At 39.6% G+C, this 20,039-nt stretch overlaps 1 protein-coding gene across 1 annotated transcript in view; it reads left to right on the top strand.

Annotated features, from left to right (window-relative positions):
• The window catches only part of PTPRT (protein tyrosine phosphatase receptor type T), a 678,601-nt gene that overhangs the window by 479,447 nt on the left and 179,115 nt on the right, over window positions 1-20,039 (top strand). Inside the window, exons 8-9 of the mRNA XM_088154570.1 lie at window positions 392-688; window positions 1,696-1,805. Of these exons, the coding sequence (XP_088010696.1) occupies window positions 392-688; window positions 1,696-1,805 (407 nt within the window). The remainder of the gene's footprint in view (window positions 1-391; window positions 689-1,695; window positions 1,806-20,039) is intronic.

Below are 20,039 nucleotides of genomic sequence, written 5' to 3'. Positions count from 1 at the left end.
AATTAGAACGGAATAAAGTTCTCTTTGAAATAGAAAATACCTGGGATCCAAAGCATGAAGAGCTTAAAAACTGGCATTTTGAATTGTACTCAAAAATCAGTGCCTGCTACTATGTAATGGCTCTTGAATACCAGCAAATGGACTCTCATATTCTATATCAAATGCAGTTTTCTAGCAGTCTTCAAAAACAGTCATGTGTAAAGCACTTTGCAGTGTTATAGCTTTGAGGTGTTAAAGGTGTGAATTGCCATCATCAAAGCCACTTGTTCCAGGTAGATGTACCAGCTGAAGCTTGCAGGTTTCTCCGTCCACAGTCTCTACACGCAAATCCAGCAGCTGCTTTGAGTTTCATTTATCATTAACTAAAGCAACATGTATTTTTGCTCCACAGATCCAGTCCATGGTCCCCAGAACGTAGAGGTTGTAGACATCCGATCACGGCAGTTGACTTTGCAATGGGAACCCTTTGGTTATGTTGTGACTCGTTGCCACAGCTATAACTTGACAGTTCATTACCAGTATATATTCAACCAGCAGAAATATGAAGCAGAGGAACTAATTCAGACATCATCACATTACACGTTGCGAGGATTGCGACCCTTCATGACCATCCGATTGAGGTTGGCTCTTTCAAATCCAGAGGGCAAGATGGAGAGTGAAGAATTGGTTGTGCAAACTGAAGAGGATGGTAAGAAATAAGTTGTCACTATTTAAATTGTTTGGGGGGAAAAGAGAATTAAATAAGGCTTGAAGTCAGATTGTACTGGTAGATAAAAACTCAACCAATATGTTTCACAGCTCATTCCAAAAATAGAGTACAATTTAATATTGGGAAAATAAATCTCTGAAAATTGTTGCAGGCTAAAATTATAGCTAATACTAAAAATGATGAAGCTTCCCATTTTGCTTTTTGGAGAATTAGTTCTGATTACATCTTAGCAAAATCAATAACTATATGTGTGGGGAGATTTTGGTTGTCTTCTCCAAATATGAGTCAAAATGTTACAGCTGAGTTTCAGTTAACTGTAGCCCATGTTTTTAAAGCATGTTTAAGAATTAATTAATTTATGTTCAAGGGCACATCAAAGTTAATGATTTACTGTGTGTTTTTTTTTTTTTTAATCTCAAATTAATAGACAATGTGCTAACCAGGACATTGTCCTGAATGGAACAAATTATTCCTTACTGCTATTAGCTGAAGTGATAAATCTATTCTACCACACTCTAAGGAGGCTAATAGTTCAGACTCCCAGGAGGCTAACAGTTCAAGAGAAGGAAAGGAATTAATGATCTATATGTTGTTTAAACATATCCCTTTACTGAAGTCAGTAGCCTAGTTAATGGAACACAAGCAAAACCAAAGTACTGCAGCTGTAGCTGATCTGAAATTTTGTTTTCACCCAAAGCAATTTTACTTTCATGGACATAAAAGCAATTGGTCATTTCAAGATTTGTGGTATAACAATAGTAGCAATATAATAAATATCTTATTCATAAAACCAAGATCAATTACCCCATGACTCCACATTTCCTATTCCTCTTAAAATTCCTGTTAGAATTGCAAGGAAAATAATCTAACTCAGTACACAGCATGTCAGAAATTAGAGTAAACATTGATTGTGATGTAATGTGATGTTAGGTTGTAGGGGGAAAAATGAAACATTATGATTTACAAAGTTTTCATTTTCTTCTTAGTTCCTGGAACTGTTCCCCTTGAATCAATTCAGGGAGGACCCTTTGAAGAGAAGATATATGTTCAGTGGAAGCCACCAAATGAAACCAATGGAATAATTACCCTCTATGAGGTAAGACAGAATGGATGCCTCAAGCTGTACTTCTACCTCTATCCAAGATGGACTTTATAGGTACCTTTTGGGCTGTTGTTATTGTGATATGTTGTCACTTGGCAAAAAGGAGTGGAGTAATTGGGTGAACAAGTTCTGCATCTGTTTGTTCATCCGTGAAGAATATGGTAGACTAGGGACTTGAATTACTGGTGTCCTACAACTCCTTAACTCAAATATCCTGATGCTTGTACCAAACAAAATTCATGCTCTTTACTTTCACTTGTAATTGATGGCATAGTAGTAGATATCATGTAAAGCAGATCCTACTCATGAAATGAAAATGATTTATAGTCATATATCAATGCAAACATACCTACAGCAGAGCTGAGGTGAGATTAATGTCACAAATCTTAAGAGCAAATACTGCCTCAAACTGGTATAAGTCTTCACAAATTTGTGGTTGAAATGTAATTACTGCATACATAATGAAGTCCACCGCATATCTGGTCTGTGCTGGGTATAGTTTTTGCTTTGGCTGTATTACCAGATATAACTCAGTCTCACTAATCAGATACAGCAGTTTTTCTTTTTTATTGTAGTAGGAGTTCTGGAGAATGGAGGATAGACATTATATATTCTTTGTATCAGTTGGGATGAATTCTTTCAGGGTTAAGAAATTCAGAGTCCCAAGTTCCTAAAATGGCTAGACTATGATTTAGCATTATGAGAATAAAACAGTTTTTCTCTGGGTTTGTACAGTCTCCCTTTGCCTTTCTCTGTGGAATGTAGTCACATGGAGATTCAAAATTTCCATTTCAGATTGATTGCCACAATTAATTGCAATTAGTGATATTAATCAGGAAGCCAAAATGAAGGCTAGAATCTCTTGCATGTTACTCATGGTGTAATTCCTGTGTTCTGGCAAGAAGAGATTCAATGTGTATAGTATAATTCCACCTTATTTCCTACCTGATGTTTTCTTGAAAGGTTCAGTTGATGCAGCAAAATGAAAGACTTTTGATATGGAATATGATCTTGTCTGTTGTATTGCATTTTAGTTTCTCATATGTCTACAGCAGTTCTGTTAAAATGCCTCTGCTGTAAAAGCAGATGGCAGAAGGTTGGGGGTTTGCAGCAAGGTTAATGTGCTGAGCCTTTCACATCTGGAAACATGATTTTCCAAAGTGGTTTGGGTCAAAGGAAGAAATTGAGTTGAATGCTTTCAGCTGAGTCTCTGGTGGATCTTTGTGCATGTTGCTGAAAAGCTTCCCAGTTTGCTGCAACTAGTAATCTCTGCAGCAGAAATTCTCCATTGTGATTTGTACATTGCAGACCAAAGTATTTTAGGTTACAAGTTGAGGAATGCAGTAGATCTGTAGATCTTGAAAATAAATTCAGACAGTATCATTACCTCTAGGATAACAGTCCTTAAAGAGCATGTGGCATCCTTACAAAAGAAGTTCAACAAAAACCAAAAAGCTATGTACCAACTGCTTCAATGTAATTGAAATATTTCCAGTGGGAATTTGGATGATCTGGTGTTATAAAAATTACCACAAGAAGTTACAATACAGGAAGAACACCCTTTAGATTTTTTGAAAAGATATTTCCCTCTTCTTGCCAAGAAAACTAATGGACATGTTCATGAAGTCAAGCTCAGAAAAAAATAAATAAAAATGAGACTTGACTTACATTTTTCTTCAGATATGTCCATATGGAAGAAAGGTACACTCATTTGTCTGTAACAGCATTTCCAAAATGGATGAGAGCAGTGTAGGAATGCCAAGTGAGCACTTCAACACAACCACTTCTGAGCGTTGTTGGAGGTGTTAGGTAGTGATGAGAGATATCCTTTTTTTTTTTTTCCTTCAGCAAAAGAGCATATGTTCGATGTAGGCCCATTGGGGTGGGACGTGGGCAAGGCTTAGATAAAGAGGTATGTCTTGGAGAGAATGCTGGGAGTGGAACTGACTGAAATTAGAAATACTTCTAAAAAGATAGCAGCTCTTGTCCATGGGAAACACTTCTGATGGCATATCGGTCTGCACTGTACATTATTGTAACAATAGACTACACAGTGTCTGTTATTTGCGGAATCCAAGAAAGAACCTACAACTGTACATTTGGATTATGCTTCTTATGCATTAGAGACTCTAGAAAAGCAAAATTCCCAACATATCAAGGAAGCTGTTCTTGTGTGCATTTATAAATGTTCCCCTATTATGTTTGTTGTATGTGCTATGACAAAAGCTATGGAGAATTTAGGTTGCCCATATAAGTACTTTAATATATGCAGAAATACTGTAACAGGCTATTGGTATAGTGATTAACCATCATACAGGTATTTCAGTTAAACAGCCATTTAAAAATAAGTGATTTATAAATTTGCAAATGAAAATATAAATCAAAGTGTGTGTGTGTGTGTGTGTGTGTGTGTTAGGCAGTCCACAGGAAGTCTTCTCCACAGCCATTCCAGGAACCTTTATGTAAAATAATTCTCATGCATGTTAAATTACATGCTGTACACATGGGTCAAAGATAGCCATCCTTTTTGTAGCCCTTGCATAATGTTGGAATTACAGTGGTACCTCAGGATACGAACTTAATCGATTCCGTGACTCTGGGCGTATCCCAAGTTGGTCGTAACCCGACGCAAATTTCCCCATAGGGTTCAATGTAAATCCGGTTAATCCGTTCCGCCCTCCGAATTTGGTCGCACCCCGAAGCAAATTTTCCCATAAGGTTCAATGTAATTACCGTTAATCCGTTCTGGCGGGAGAATGGCTGGGCGCTGTGCAGCGCGGCGGGAAAAAGGCCGGGCGCCGCACCATGCGGCAGGAGAATGGCCAGGCGCCGCGCAGTGGGAAAATGGCCACGGACCACATGTCAGGGGCGGAAAAATGGCCGCGGACCACGTGTCAGGGCAGAAAAATGGCCGTACCCCGAGGCGAAGTTCGCACATCGAGGTAAATTTTTGCGGCCGGAGCTGGTCATAACCCGAAAAGTTCGTTAGTAGAGGCATTCGTATCTCGAGGTACCACTGTACATAAACCAGGGCTTACATAACCAGAAGCTACAACCAGAACCATACTTAATCTGCAATTTTGTATTTATTGTCCATTTTGTGGGGGTGGAATAAGGTCAGAAGACCCAGGCTAAAAACATTTTTGGCCATCTTAGTCTTCTATGCCAACTACTTGGATAGTGAGAACATCACTGTAGTAATCCATACCCCAATAACTTCTCATTTAGATTACTACAGTGCATTATAAATGGATTTTCACACACTGATGAGGTTCTGACACAGAATAAACAGAGTAATTGGCAGTTTGCTAGTCAACTATCCCATATTTGTTCATAAAACCATGAATCAGACTGGAGTCTTTCTTCAAAGATACAGGGGGCAGGCAATCATTGTATCCAGGGTTCCAGCAAGCAGTCCATGGCTGTCAGACCCAATCCAAGAACAACAGGAAAACAGTTCATCCAAATTCAGTTATTTAATTGCTTAAACTATATAGACAGAATCTTGCCAGACTAAATCTGTACTACTGCAACTAGTGGATACACCCTGGGAGATTCTAGGGAGTGGCTATTCCAACCCTCTTACACTTCCCATGCTCCTGCTCCGGCTTGTGTTGTCTCTCTGCCCTTCCTGGAATGCATCCTCTCCTTCCTGAGAACCTTGCTCTCTACTGCAATCCACCACATCGGCCAATATCAGGTTCAGGGGGTGAGATTGAAGCAAATGTCAGATACAATCCAAAAATCAAGGAAACATATAGACAGAAAACTCACAGCTCCAAAATAAGGTTCTCACCAAAACTGTTCCATCATGAAATCTAAATTCTGAAGCAGCCTTTAAAGTCCAAGTCTTCTGACTTCCCTATCCAGAAGCAACAGAAGCAAAGCAGCTTTGATTTTGCTAGGATCCAATCCTGACAAGAATCAGCTTTCATCTAAAACCATCCCCTATTGACAGCTACATTGTTGCTTGGCTAAATTTGGGGTTGCTAGCTGTTGCCCCAGAATTTTCAGAGGACATAGGTGGTCTCAGAAAGCAAGAGGGCAAGTAATGAAATGTGCATGATGATGTCATGATACAAACCCCACATCAAATGTACTTGCGTCTGCCATTAGGATGCAGTTATGTAACGGTGCAGTAAGCATTGCAATATCATTGTGCATGAGTCATCATTTCTCCATCATCAGAGCTAGCTGTGGATGCATATATGGAGACTGAAAGGAATTGTCTCAAGTTGTAAAAAAAAAGTCAAGATGGCAGCCACAATAGTGTGATCAAAACTCTTCCTGTTTTATGCAACACATGTGCAGAAAAGGTAACGCTTCAGTCACACTCTTGTGGCTGCCACTTTGACTTTTTTGACCACACCCTGCAAACATCCCTGAGTCTAAATCCTCTGTATTAGAGCTGGGAGTAGTATGATCTGCATCAGGTTTTTCAGTGCTGAAAGTAGGTTGGTTCCTAAATGCCAGATTCCCCATGTTGTTCCTCTTCTGAGGAAGATGACATGTCCCAGAAAAAGACAGCATAGAAACCTCAACAGAAACTAAGGCAGCCAGAATTCTGAATGGAAATTAATATTTGACTATTTTAGACCAGTGTGCATAATTGTAATTGTTTTATAATTTTTCCTATCCTAATGTAAATTATTGGGACTAATTTTTAATTCTCTACACGGATTAGTGCTCCAGTATCTGCTGAAACACTTCTTCCCATAAGTTCCTAGACCAATACTTAAGGCACCTCCATGCTGGGGAGTGGGCCTCTCACTGGTGGCGCCATGGCTCAGGATGCCCCAGTGTTCAAGGCTTTACCTTACTACCTTTCAGGGGCAGGCAAACATGCTGTTATTCTCTGGGGCCTTTTAATAAATGATTACTTTGCAATGGATTTTCAAAATCTAATATATTTCTGTTATCTTTGATAGTACTGTTTGCTTTGCTTGAGAGATTTTTAAATTGAAATTTGAGTATGTTATGTGCCAGCCTAAGAAAGCCTGTCTTAAGGGCAGCATACACATTTTAAAAAATTAGAAATAAATAATTCACCCTCTCTCAAGGTTATATTCGGTTCCAGATAGAGTCTAATTAAAATGTCCATCCTCACAGTCACTAGTAAATTCAACTTTCATGACTAGTAAACCCAACTTGCAAAAATGACCCCCAGGACATCGTGCAGGTAATATAGTGCTTTAAACATCTCTGAGGGATGAGAAAAAATGGATGAATTATTTACATAATTTAACATATATAATATAATTCATATATCAAATCATTTTTAAAAGGGAAATTAGGATATCTAAAATTGACTACCTGAAAGTTTTAAAAGATTTTTTAGAAGTGATGTAGAAGTCCTAAAGAGTTTTAATAGTTTTTTCTTGCCTCAGCATTTGATGTTTATCCTATATATAATTCCTGGAAGGTGACAAAGTGCTGAATACAGGCAGTCCCTGGGTTAAGAATGTCCAACTTACGGACCACTCATACTTACGAATGGGTTGCCTATTACTAAAAATGGTGGACCGCATTCTCTTCCTCGAGCCTACAAACCACTGAAGTTGCCCCTTTTTAATATACAGCCTGTTTTCAGCAGTTTTCAGCAGTTCATGAAAACATTGTGTGGCTTAGTCTGCCATTTTTAATAATAGGCAGCCTGTTTGTAAGTACAAGTTCCAACTTACATACAAAATCACATTAAAGACTGACTTAGGAACGGAACTCATTCTTAACCCAGGGACTGCCAGTACATGAAAAGCACAGCTTTGTTTTTAAACTTTGAATTTACTTTTGTTGGTGGTTCAGTCAACTCAGGAAGAGGGGGATGACAAAATACCATGTCAGTTTGCACATGCGTGCATGCACACGCACACGTACACAAGAGTTATAAAATCTGTATGCAGGCAGAATCATTTCCAAAGTAGCAGGTAACTACTAGTCAAGTGATTGAAGATGTGATGGAAAGGGGATGTTGATAAGATAAAGTCATAGGTTACCAGTAAAAAGAGAAACCAGCATAAAGCATTTTAAAAATAGTCAGGGAAACAAGCTGACAAGTGACAGATCTAAAATAAAGATACTTTAATTATATGATGATATTATAGGGAGTCCCATTCAAATTTTAACTCTGTAAGGCAAAAACATGGTGTAAAATTTAAAATGAAAATAAGTGGACAGCTGAGATAGGAATGGATTCTCAGTCTGATTCTTAAAATATTTCCAGTATTGAAAACTATATGGATTTGGGTGGGTTTGTTTTGAACCATGCTAATATTAAACAGCAAACCCAAGAACTCATTAGTGGTGTATCAGAATAGACATTTATATGTTTATATTGAGGCTGTTTTTACTGCCCAAGGCAGGCTAAATTCCCCACTCATGCCCATTTGTGTATTTTGTGTACAGAATCCAACTGTGTGTGAATCCTTGGCAACATCTGTCATCGCATTTGAGGGCAGCAGACTAGCTTAGTAGACACAGGACAGGTAATTCAGTAGAATGAGGTAAGATGGCGAGGACATGCTTACCAGTACCACCCCACTTTGTGGTTTCTACCATTGAAATAATCCTCTTGTTTTGCCTGATAGTAGAGTTGGCCCTGAAAATGCTCCACAAAATCTATCTTCTCGCTAGGTAGGAATGCCAGAGAACCTAGTGGTTAAAGATTTGAATTCAGCATGACCACTTGTTAGAGGATGTGCTCCTAAGATAAGCAAAGTGCCGAAAAAAAACTGAGTAATTAAGTTGCAGAATGTTATATAATTGTCTTGGATGCAGGATATGGGTATAGCCCGGCTCTCAGTGAATGCTAACAGACATTCATTATAACTGAAGTAAAAAGTAGATTTATTAAGAAATACATGAAATAGAATAGCCACATTTCTACTTAAGCCACTTCTTAAAGAGACAGAAGCATGAGAGAGAGAGAGAGAGAAATTCCTTTTTCTCTTAAACACAGAGTCTCATTTAACTAACTATAGGGAAGATGAGAAGCAGACAAGGGCAGCTGTGAGGGGTCTTTCCTTTAAGTATCTCTCATGATTTGCCCCAGTAGTAAAAACAGCTCAAAAGGACAAAGATGATGCAGCCTCCAACACCAATTTACCAATTATGGGTTTGTTCACTTTTTTTCAGAATTAAACCCTCTCTACTTGTAATTACACAGATTCAGTACTATGGAATATCACAGGAAATATTTACAGTGGGAGGGAAATTTTCATTAGTTATTTTATTTCTCTAAGAGGGCCACTTTGTAGTGCTTAAGGCATCAGGCTAGAAACTGGGAGACTGTGAGTTCTAGTCCCACCTTGGGCACAAAGCCAGCTGGGTGACCTTGGGCCAGTCCCTCTCTCTCAGCCTTAGGAAGGAGGCAATGGCAAACCACTTCTGAAATCTCACCAAAAAAAAAACAAAAACCTGCAGGGATTTGTCCAGGTAGTCACCAGGAGTTAACACTGACTCAAAGGTACTCCCCCCCCCCCAAAAAGAAGCTTCTAGGGTTGTCTGTTATTTAACATTTAAATAACACTTCTGGAACTCTTGGGGGAGTTCCAATCCAATCCATATTCGTTAGAAAAGGTCTCTATTTCTAGGTTCTGAATTGTTCTTTGGGCTAGATGGACTGTGCTTGATTTCTTCCTTTTTCTTATTCATTAATGACTTTTCTTCTCAATGCTGAAGAATGGATTCTTAAGGGATTACAATCTTCCTAAGGGATGTTTTGAATGCAAATGTTGGAGAATATAAACAATACTATTTTAAAATGTGAATAAAATGCAACAATTCTGTTTTAAAATCAGAGGCTTACAGACATGGTACTGTTTCCTCAGTTCTTCTCCTATTTCTCCTCTAGAATTCTTCATTTGAACAAATCATTGCATTTAAAAGAAAATGACAATTCACTTCAGGCATTCAGCAATTAATGTAATTAATTGTGCTTGAGGAAAAAAATGACAGTAATATTAAGATTATATTTTTAATAGCTATTTGAAATAATGTATTTTTATAATGAAAATTGAAGAGTTCACTATGTCAGAGACACATTCCCTTGGAATGGCATTACACACCATATGAGGTTTATTGTAGCAAGTAAAAACACAGCAAAGCAATAACCAAATTATTTCCTTATTTTGCTAAGGTGGCTGGTCTGGATGTGATGAGGCTTGGAATTGGAAGACAATCCTGTGATTTGTTACTATCTTGACAGCATTTTGGCAGTTTTGCAAGGCATAAAGTTTCAATTGTCACCATATCCCTGTTTGGATGGAAAACTCAGACTGGGTAGAGATGAGATGTGTAGAGTTGGAAGGCATAATTAAGGCCACTGAGTCCAGCCAGCTGCTCAGTGCAGGAATCCAAGCACAAGTATCCATGACAGATAGCTCTCCAGCCACTACTTGAATAGAACAAGTGAAGGGAAGCACACCACCTTTCCAGGTAGATAATCTAGTTTATCACATCAATGCTAATTGTGAGAACAAGGCTTCAGTATCTATTTACAGACTCATCACTAGTGCTGTGTCCTATTAATTAGAACAAGAGGAATCCAGAATGGCATATGTAGCAGCAAAATTAACATAATCCCTAAACCACCATAACAAATGAATGTATTCAGCTTTCATGGTCCAGATCTGATGTTGTTGTATGCACAATGTTTACCAGAGCATGCAGAATACAAATGTACACCAAGACAATAAAATGAATATATTCTTTCAGGGTGTGGGGGACTCACTTCTCACAATAACTATAATTTAATGAGACTGAGTTCCACTTCAGTTGCTTCATACTGAATTTTTGTTTGACTCTTGATAACATTACAGTGATTTTAGGATATATTATGGAATGTCTTCAGAGAACTAATGGTTTTGTTATGTCATTATTTTGGATCAGCTGGTACTCACTGGAAATGGTAAATCAGAGGAAATGATAGTAATACTAAACCCAAATCTTTATTTTTTTCTCCCTTCTGCTTCTCTAGCAATGATACTGAGAAGTTTGCAATACTGTAATATAATTCTTTAAGTCACGAAACTAGATATACCATACTGTGGTACCTCCTCAGCAGCTTTCTACCATCTTATCTTTTATTTAGGACACTGTTCCAGGTTGAGAAAAGGCTTAGAAATAGGCAGTATCAGAGGTGTAGGCTTAGTTCACAGAGAGCAGAATGTGTGATTCCCATCATGCATATATACTGTAGTCATCTTGTGGGTAAGTGGATGGCCTGTTCTCTTAGCATTTTGGAATGATGGTTTTCCTTCTAGTAAATTGGTGGCACTGAATAATTGCTGGGCTAGCCTTCTCATCTCTGCCTAAAAGGAAGAATCCCAAGGCCTGAAACAAAGGCTTGTGCTAGGTTCCAATCAGGAAACAGGGACAAGCATTGGTCTGCTATACGCTTATTATCATGAGAGGAAAACTGAAAATGAAAATGTAAGACAATGCTTGTGGATTGTCCAGAAATTTGTATTTGTGTCATTTAAATCTTGTGAGATTCTCTAGAGTCAACAGAAATGTTTTTGGAGCGCATTACTGCTCCAAAACTGAAATTCCAGAAGACTAACTTGCTTTTATTCTCTTGCTAGTAGTGACTTCTACAGAGAATATTCAGATATACTTTTTCTTTCTCTCATGCATGCATATATGCATGCATACTACAGCATGAAAGACAAAGAATTACAGCAAGATTGCCCAATCTTGCCACTGTATTTCACTTTCTAAAAATGAAACACTCTTTCCCAACTCCCTACCAAATTTAAAATCTGTGTGTACTGCTTCCTATTTTTTAAAAAAGGCTCATTTCCAGTAAAACACAACAATTAAAATAATGAAATAGTAGTGAATAAAAAGATAACAATTAGCATTAAGAACATAATGTCTCTCTCAAAACAATCTCTTCCAAATACCATGTTGTTCTTCTTAACTTGACTTCTGTTATAAATAAGGGACCATTCAAACAAGTAACTTTCACTTTGCCTGCACCTCTAAACTCCATACTAAAACCCCTGAACTCTATACTAAAATAGAATCATAGAACTGAAAGGATTCTTTGAAGGCAATGAGTTCAACCCACATTATTCCAGATTCAAGCATCCCAGTCAGAAGGCTGTTTGGCCTCTGTCTGAAATGATCCAATCAAGAGAAGCAAGAACTTCTAATATCCATCTGCTGTTATTATATATATGCAAGCTGAAACATGCACAAATCACTGTGATTCAGCAGAAATGTTTGGGAAAGGGCAATGGGAACCTAAGGCATTGGCAATGGTATACAGTAGTTCAGTACTTCCTCAAGAAGTAGGAAAAAGAAAACACTAGGAAGATTGAGAGGTTGGTGTGCTGGTTGTATATGCTGCTCTTGAAGCCAAATTAGATGCTGCCATTGTCTTTGGCTTCAAGCGTGATATGTCCAAACTGGCCTACCCACCCTTCTATCTTCCCAGCTCTTCCTGTACTTTACCTTCCCTTAACCAACACTTCAGTGTATTTATGGTAGGGAAAGGAAAGTCCTGGGAAATTTGAGCCAGTTGGATATGCCATACTTGAAAACAAGGAGTAATTTGTCAAATCGTTTGCTGAAATCAAGATGCAGTATGCCTACAGCATTCCTGAAATTAAGTTACTTGATCAAAAAGTGACCAAACGTTAGTCTGGAAGGATTTGTTCTTAACTATCCATGTTGGCTTCAGAGAATGCAATGTTTTCAAGGTGCTTCAGATCAATCTGTTTATGATCTGTTCTAGAATCTTCCATGATATCAGTGTCAGACTGGTTGGTCTACTTTATAGTTCCCTGGATCTTCCTTTTTTCCTCTTTCTGAAGATAGGAACAACTTTTGCTATCATCTAGTCATTTAGCACTTCACTAGTTCTCCAGGATTTTGCTAAACATAAAACATAAGGGTTTGGTCCAGGACATCAGACTGTTCCTTCAGTACCCTAGGATATACTCCAATCCAGCTTTGGAGATTAAGCTCTTTCAAGAGTAGTCCCTGACTATGTTCTATCAGTCGCAAGCTTCAATCGTACTCTTTCAGCTTGCTCTTCATAATTTCCTGTGTGTGTCTGTGTTTGTGAATGTATATACTGCATGTCTGTATGTGTGTGTATTTGTTGTTAGAGAAGCCTGAACCAAAATAGTAGCTCTTAAAGTTACACATTTGACTATGCTTAGTTTTCCTTAAAAGCAGTATTTCCAGCCTTACACAGCCACGTTCCCTTGATATTCCTTGCTACTTTCACTTCCTTAACTAAGGCCATTTCTCCTGTAGCAATCCCTTAGAGCTTTCAAGCATCATCCAGCCATAGCTGAAGCAATGTAAAATCTGTCCTCATTAATGTTATTTTAACACAGCAGTGGTTGTAGGACTCTAGAAGATACTATTAAATCACTAGTGAAAAACGACTTAAGTCTTCCACTTCCTTGCCTAAGTCTTCTGTGCTCTTTCTGCATCCTCATAAAAAAGTATCTGCCACAAAATCCTTCCAAATGGAAGAAGCTGTTTTTCATACAGGAATTAACTCAACATTAGAAATAGCAACAGGTAGTTTTGACAGTTGACCGCAATATGTACTCTATGCCAAATCATATTTATGTATCTAAAACAGGCACCTAGATAAGAGTTTACTGGGTTTGAAGGCTGGGGATTTTTTCCCCCTTCTGAGTCTCTGATTTGTCAAGATCATCAGAAAACTATTAATTAGGCCAGACAGTCTTTCCTTCTCTCATTGCTTTATCATAAGAAAATGGGGCTAGGGAGCAGGGAGAATGTGTACCTGTGAATATTGTACCAAGGAATCACCTTGCTTGATTTCATTAACACAGGACTGAGAGATTGACTAAAGAACACCAGTATTGAGAATTGGATCAGTTATAAATAAGAGGAAAAGGGGAAGTTGTTGGGTGGGTTCAGGCATTTTATTTATTTATATTTCAAATTTAGATAGGGGACTGATTTCATTTGATAGGGCACTGATCCTCTTGTTCTAATGGATCAATCTATACTATTTTGAATATCTGATTTATCATATAGATTGCTGGATTCTCACTGAAAAGGCTTTACATTTATCAATTGATTTTGGTTAGCATTCATTTTCTTTCTTCCCCTTGTTTGTCTTAAATTTTAGTTGTAACATTTTAAATCTGTGCTTATATAAATAATAAGGCACAAATGAGAAATTGCTGACAGCTTTGTATTTGACAAAGTAAAATTTCTGGGAGGGCAGAGGATACATAAATGCCAGCTGGTTCACTTATACATATCTTCACAACCTTACATAAGAACAAGTAATAAATGAATTCTAATGTACAGATATCCAGCCAAAATTGTACCACTGACATCAGAATATGTCATTCACTATTAATGATAAATATATACATTCCAAATCATATTATGTCCATAGTGTCTTTTCAATGGTAGCTTAGGGTTGGCACATGGAATTGTTGGCGTTCTCTGAACTAGATTTTGTTATCCTACTAGGTAACATCATCAGTACAGGAGTATTGGAGAAGTGAGATATGTTGGGAGGCAGGAGTTATATATATATATCCTATCTTGGCTGCTTTGTACTTGCTTTAGATGGAGTGATCCTGTGGGCAGATGTCATTTTGCAGCTGACTGATGCCTTCTTGGGAGATTATTCATTTGGTCAATAAGGGGGTGGTTCTGTCTTATCTGCAAATTCTGTGACTTTTGGTGGTGGTTGCTGTGATGGGATGGCCTGTTGGCAAGGCGTTGATCTTTTCATTTGATTATCAAACTGAGTATTTTGCAATTTTTGTCTATGTAAAAGTAAGTGTAAAGGACTCTAAACAAGATCAGGTCACTGTCAGTAGATTGGAGAGGCTAAATATTTTCTGTGCCGCTTCCCTGGGAGGCAGAATTGTCATGCACTCATGCACCAAATAGGTGCTCAGTGTGTGTGTGTCTGTGTGTGTGTGTGTCTGTTCATTCTAATGGGATATTTTTGCCATTTGTATTTTTGGCACTGAGAGGGTTGGAGTGGCAAGAGAGAGAACTGGGTCAAGAAAGGATTAAATTTCCCCCTTCCATTTATCAGGAGCCTTATTTGGATTGCCCCCAAATATGCTCAGTCTTAAGTAAAACAAAACAGAAACATGAATTGAATTGCATGTTATGCATATAATATAATATGTAGTTTGACCCTACATGTGGTTAAATTAAACATTAACTCTATTTTTATGTCGTAGTGTATATTGCAGAGGTGCTGACCCCTAGAAGTGTGAAAATCTGATTATGTTTGCATGTTTAAATGTCCTATTCTATTTGTATTGATACACTACCATAAAACAATTTCTAAGATGAATTATTTGCTCTGCTATTATATGGAAGCTTTGGAAAAATTAATAAACCTTGAATAGATCCTATGAAAAGCTGGCACAGCAAATTGTGTGTGTAGCAAAATATTCAAGCCTGAAGGACTGAGAAAGGTACAATACAGGAGACTGAGCAACCCCTCAATGCTTTAATCTTATCAAAGCAATTTCTATATGTGTCATTTTCTGTGCTATTAAACTGAACAATATTGTTCGCCAATAAAATCATTTGAAAAAAACAGCTCATTAAAATGATTCCTCTAATATACAGCTTTCTAATTAATGTCAGTGGGTTACATAGCTTGGAAAATGGAATAGCAGAATTGCCTACAATATTTAAGAAGTACAGTGGTACCTCGGGATACGAACACCCCTGCTTACGAATTTTTTGAGATACGACCAGCTCCGGCCCCAAAAATTTATCTTGGGTTGCGAACTCCACCTCGAGTTACGAACCGGATCCGCGGCCATTTTCCCTGCTGCCACACGATCACGGCTTCCTGTGGGCGAGATCGCGGTAGCAAGGAGACGTTCGGTGAGGCTTGTGGTGTGTTTTGTGGCGTTTGGAAGGTTTTTGGTGTGCTTGTCAGCATGGCTCCAAAGAAAATGCAGACCAGGCTTGGCAAGAATAATTTATTTCCGGAGGGTTACGCAGCGCAGGAAAAAACAACTGACTTTAGACAGGTTTTTCCCCAGAACTGAGCCTGCAGCTAAGAGGCAAAGAAGAGAGGAAACCCCTGAAGGAGATCTCCCCGATGTCCCTTTGGAGGGGGACTCTCCCTCCAAACAATAACTGCCTCCCCACCCCATTCTCCCTCTTCATACTGTGCTGTACTGTACTTTTTTTCATGTTTTTGAGGTTTAAAAATAAAATGCATATGTTTCAGAACTGTTTAGCCATATTTACATTGAACCTTATGGGGAAATTTACCTCGGGGTGCGACCAAATTCGGAGGGCGGAACGGATTAACCGTATTTACATTGAGCCTTATGGGAGACTTTACCTCAACTTGCGACCAAATCGAGTTGCGACCAGAGTCACGGAATGGATTAAATTCATAACCCGAGGTACCACTGTATTCTGTGTGTGTGCTTGTATGTATGTATGTATCTGTATGTATGTATATCTGTAAAAAAAAAAAAAAAAAAAAATCCCCTCTCATCCTTATGAGTGGTACATGTCTTCCTCAATCTTGTGTGCTCTACCAGTGGCCTGGGAGTTTGAAGGTTCTGCGCAGTACCTTACCTGTTCCTAGCACTGTACTCTTCTGGAAGAGCTCTGATGTTAATCCTGGGATCTGTTGGAGCCACTCTCCCAGCTTAGGAGTCACAGCCCCAAGTGCTCTTACCACCTGTGGGTCCACTTTGACCTTTACTTTCCACATCCTCTCTAGTTCCTCCTTCAGGCCCTGGTACTTCTCCAGCTTCTCATACTCTTTCTTCCTGATGTTGCTGTCACTTGGCACCACTACATCTATTACCATCTCTTTCTTCTGCTCCTTGTCTACTACCACAATGTCTGGTTGGTTGGCCAGTACCTGTCTGTCTGTCTGGATCTGGAAGTCCCACAGGATCTTAGCCCTGTTATTCTCCACAATCTTCTGTGGAAACTCCCATCTGGACTTGGGAGGGTCTAGCCCATACACTGTGCAGTTATTCCTGTACACAGTGCCAGCTATTTGGTTTTGCCATTCAGTGTATGCTGTTCCTGCCTGCATCTTACACCTTGCCACTATGTGTTGGACTGTCTCTGAGGCCTCTGCACAATCTGCACCTTGGGTCCAGTCTAGTGTGATAGACCCCTGCTTCTATGGATCTGGTGCTTAGTGCCTCTTCTTGTACTGCTATGATCAGCTTTTCAGTGCTGTCTTTTAGTGCTACCAGCCTACTGGTAGGATTTCCCAATGCCAGCTACCTCAGCTACTGTTGATGGTACATCCCATACAGGGGCTTGTCTTCCTCTGCTTAAACTTCTTCCCATGTCTGTTGCTGCCTCAGGCATTCTATCAGTAGCTCATCTTTGGATGCCATCTCACTGATGCACCCCTGGATGCTCTGGGTTTCATCTAGGACAATGGCTTTGACCCTCACCAGACCCCACCCGCCCTCTTTCTGGCTGGTGTACACTCTTTTGGTGGAAACCTCCGTACATTGTGAGGAGCTTCTGGGTCTTCACATCAGCAGCCTCCATGTTCTTCTTTGGCCAGCTCACTATACCAGCAGGGTATCTGACGACTGGCAGGGCTTATGTGTTGATGGCATGGAACTTGTTCTTCCCTTTGAGCTGTATCTTCAGGACCTGTCTTATCCTTTGGTGGTACTAATGTTGCTGTCTTCCTTGCCTCCTCATTCTGGCTCCCATGTGACTGTAGGATACCAAGGTACTTGTAGCTTGCCTATATGTCTGCTATGTGGCCCATTGGTAGTTCCACCCCATCAGTCATAACTACTTTCCCTTTCTTTACTACCATCCAGCCACACTTCTGCAGTCTGAATGACATCCCAATGTCCTCACTGTAGATCCATGTCAGGTGGATCAGTGAGTTGATGTCTTGTTCACTCTTAGCATACAGCTTGATGTCATCCATGTAGAAGAGGTGGCTGATGGTAGTTCCACTCTTGAACTTGTACCCCTATCCAGTCCTTGTGATTATCTGGCTGAGGGGGTTCAAGCCTATGCAGCACAGCAGCAGGGACAGTGTTCCACCTTGGTGTATGCTGCACTTGATGGCCACTTGTGCAAGCTATCTTGGGTTGATTTCCAGTGAGGTCCTCCACACTGAGTTCTTGAGGAAGGTCGTAGTGTCCTGTTGACTTTGTATAGTACCAGGCATTCACTGAGTAGCTGGATAGTATAGTAGTTAGAGTGCTGCCCTTTGACATAGGAGACCAGGGCTCGAATCCCAGCCGATACCTACCTTACCAGTAGGAGTTCTTGGGCAAAGACCCCCTAACCTTTCACCTGCCTACCTTGGATATGAGAATGACATGAACTAAGAGAGTCATGCCGGCTTGGACTTTGCCTGGATTAACAAGGTCCATGCCAGATGTTGGGGAACCAGGACAATCTAACAATGTGGGCTACTGGAACAAACCATACATGGACAAGACAAGAGAACCTGGAATTGATGGAATGCTACTATAGCAACAGACCTAATAAGAGGGGATATATGAAACATATGAGGGAACTATGGATAGACAGAGACCTACATCCACACTAACTGAGAAACAGCTAGTTACCCAATCCTTCAACATAATGAAGACGAAGCTGCTCTTACAACATGAGATAGACCAAATACACATTACATTCTGGACTCAAGAAGACCTAGAAGAACAACTGGATGTGCAGCCAACACCTGAAGCTGGAACATCACTGCCATCCGTTCCATTACAGAGCACAGCAGCTGATATGAAGCATACAATCATGAATAAACTAGCTACAGTCAACCCTTGAGATCAATTACCAAGGCTCAGTGGAGAAGTACCGTCAGATAGTATGCTAGAAGAAGCCAATATAGCCATCAAGATAATCCCTACTACCACCATAATTCAAACCAATGAACCAGTATACACTGCAGCCACTGTAATCCTTGACATACTTGGCTACGTGATCAAGAAGAACATCAGTACATATCCCCCCCCCCCTCCTGCCAGGAAAATGAAGTTGGAGGCTAAGATCAAGCCAATCTGGAAAAAAGTTAGTCAGCTGGTAGAACTATAGAAGGATGTGGAGATTAAGGATAAGACTCAGCTACTGAAAAAATACACGGGCCATCTGAAGCCCTAGAGACTGCTAAACAAAGGCTCAGAGCACTGGCTACCAGGCTAAGGAGAAACACTAGAGAAGCAGAGTCCAGGAAGATAAATGCCCTGTTCTCCAAAGAACCATCCAAGTAACAGCAAAGCCATCAACAGCAGAAACTGAACATTACTGGAAGAACATATGGGAGAAAAAAAAGACAGATAATACCAGTGCAAAGTGGCTGCAGGAGCTGAGAGGAGACCACAGCAATCTCCGAGAACAGGAACCAGTCACCATCACAGTAGCAGACATCCAACAGCGGGTCAAGAACATGAAGAACTCGATAGCACCTGGCCCAGACATGATCCATGCCTACTGGCTAAAGAAACTAACAGCAGTGCATGAATGTCTAGCAGCACGGATGAACCAGCTGCTAGCAGCAGGCTCCCACCCAGACTGGCTAACACAAGGAAGGACAGTGCTGATCATGAAAGACCCCCACAAGGGAACAGCACCGTCCAACTACTGGCAAATAACATGCTTCCCTACTACATGAAAAGTCCTATCAGGCATCATAGCCACCATATGGGCTATGATGCTTGAGCACAGCTCAGAAGGGCATTGGAAACAACACCAGAGGCTCAGAACACCAGTTGCTCATAGATAGAGCAGTTGCTTTAGACAGACCAATCTGAGCACAGCCTGGATTGACTACAGGAAAGCCTACGACTCAATGCCACAGACATGGATCTGTGAATATCTGTGTGGGTGTGTGGGTGTGTTTTATTTTTAATTACGAAAAGAGGAAAAAACACATAAAATTGTTTATTGTTATAATAACATATTAACAGTTTTTTTTCTCTTGTATTTCTTTCACTTTTTTGTTAAATAACATTTTGTGTGTGTGTGTGTGTGTGTGTAACATTTTAATGAAACCCTTAATGGTCTGCATTTATCACATTTATCACAGTGGGGCTAACACTTGCTTTGTTCTATTTTTTTTTTTCTTCCATTTTTCCATTTCTATGTCAATTCATTTAGTTTTATTTATAGTCAATGAACATCATATCATTTTAGGAAAGTGGGTATAAGATAGTAATAACAAGAGCACAGAAAATGCAGTGGCTTATGTGGAATGGAGTATTTTACAGATCT

Source organism: Python bivittatus, unplaced genomic scaffold (genome assembly GCF_059951505.1).
Source record: "Python bivittatus isolate LINGU-HERP-01145 unplaced genomic scaffold, Pbiv_v1 ctg000700_np1212, whole genome shotgun sequence".
Taxonomy (NCBI): Eukaryota; Metazoa; Chordata; class Lepidosauria; order Squamata; family Pythonidae; genus Python; species Python bivittatus.
Note: the sequence above shows the minus strand (reverse complement) of the source record. Positions and strands in the feature narration are given on the sequence as shown.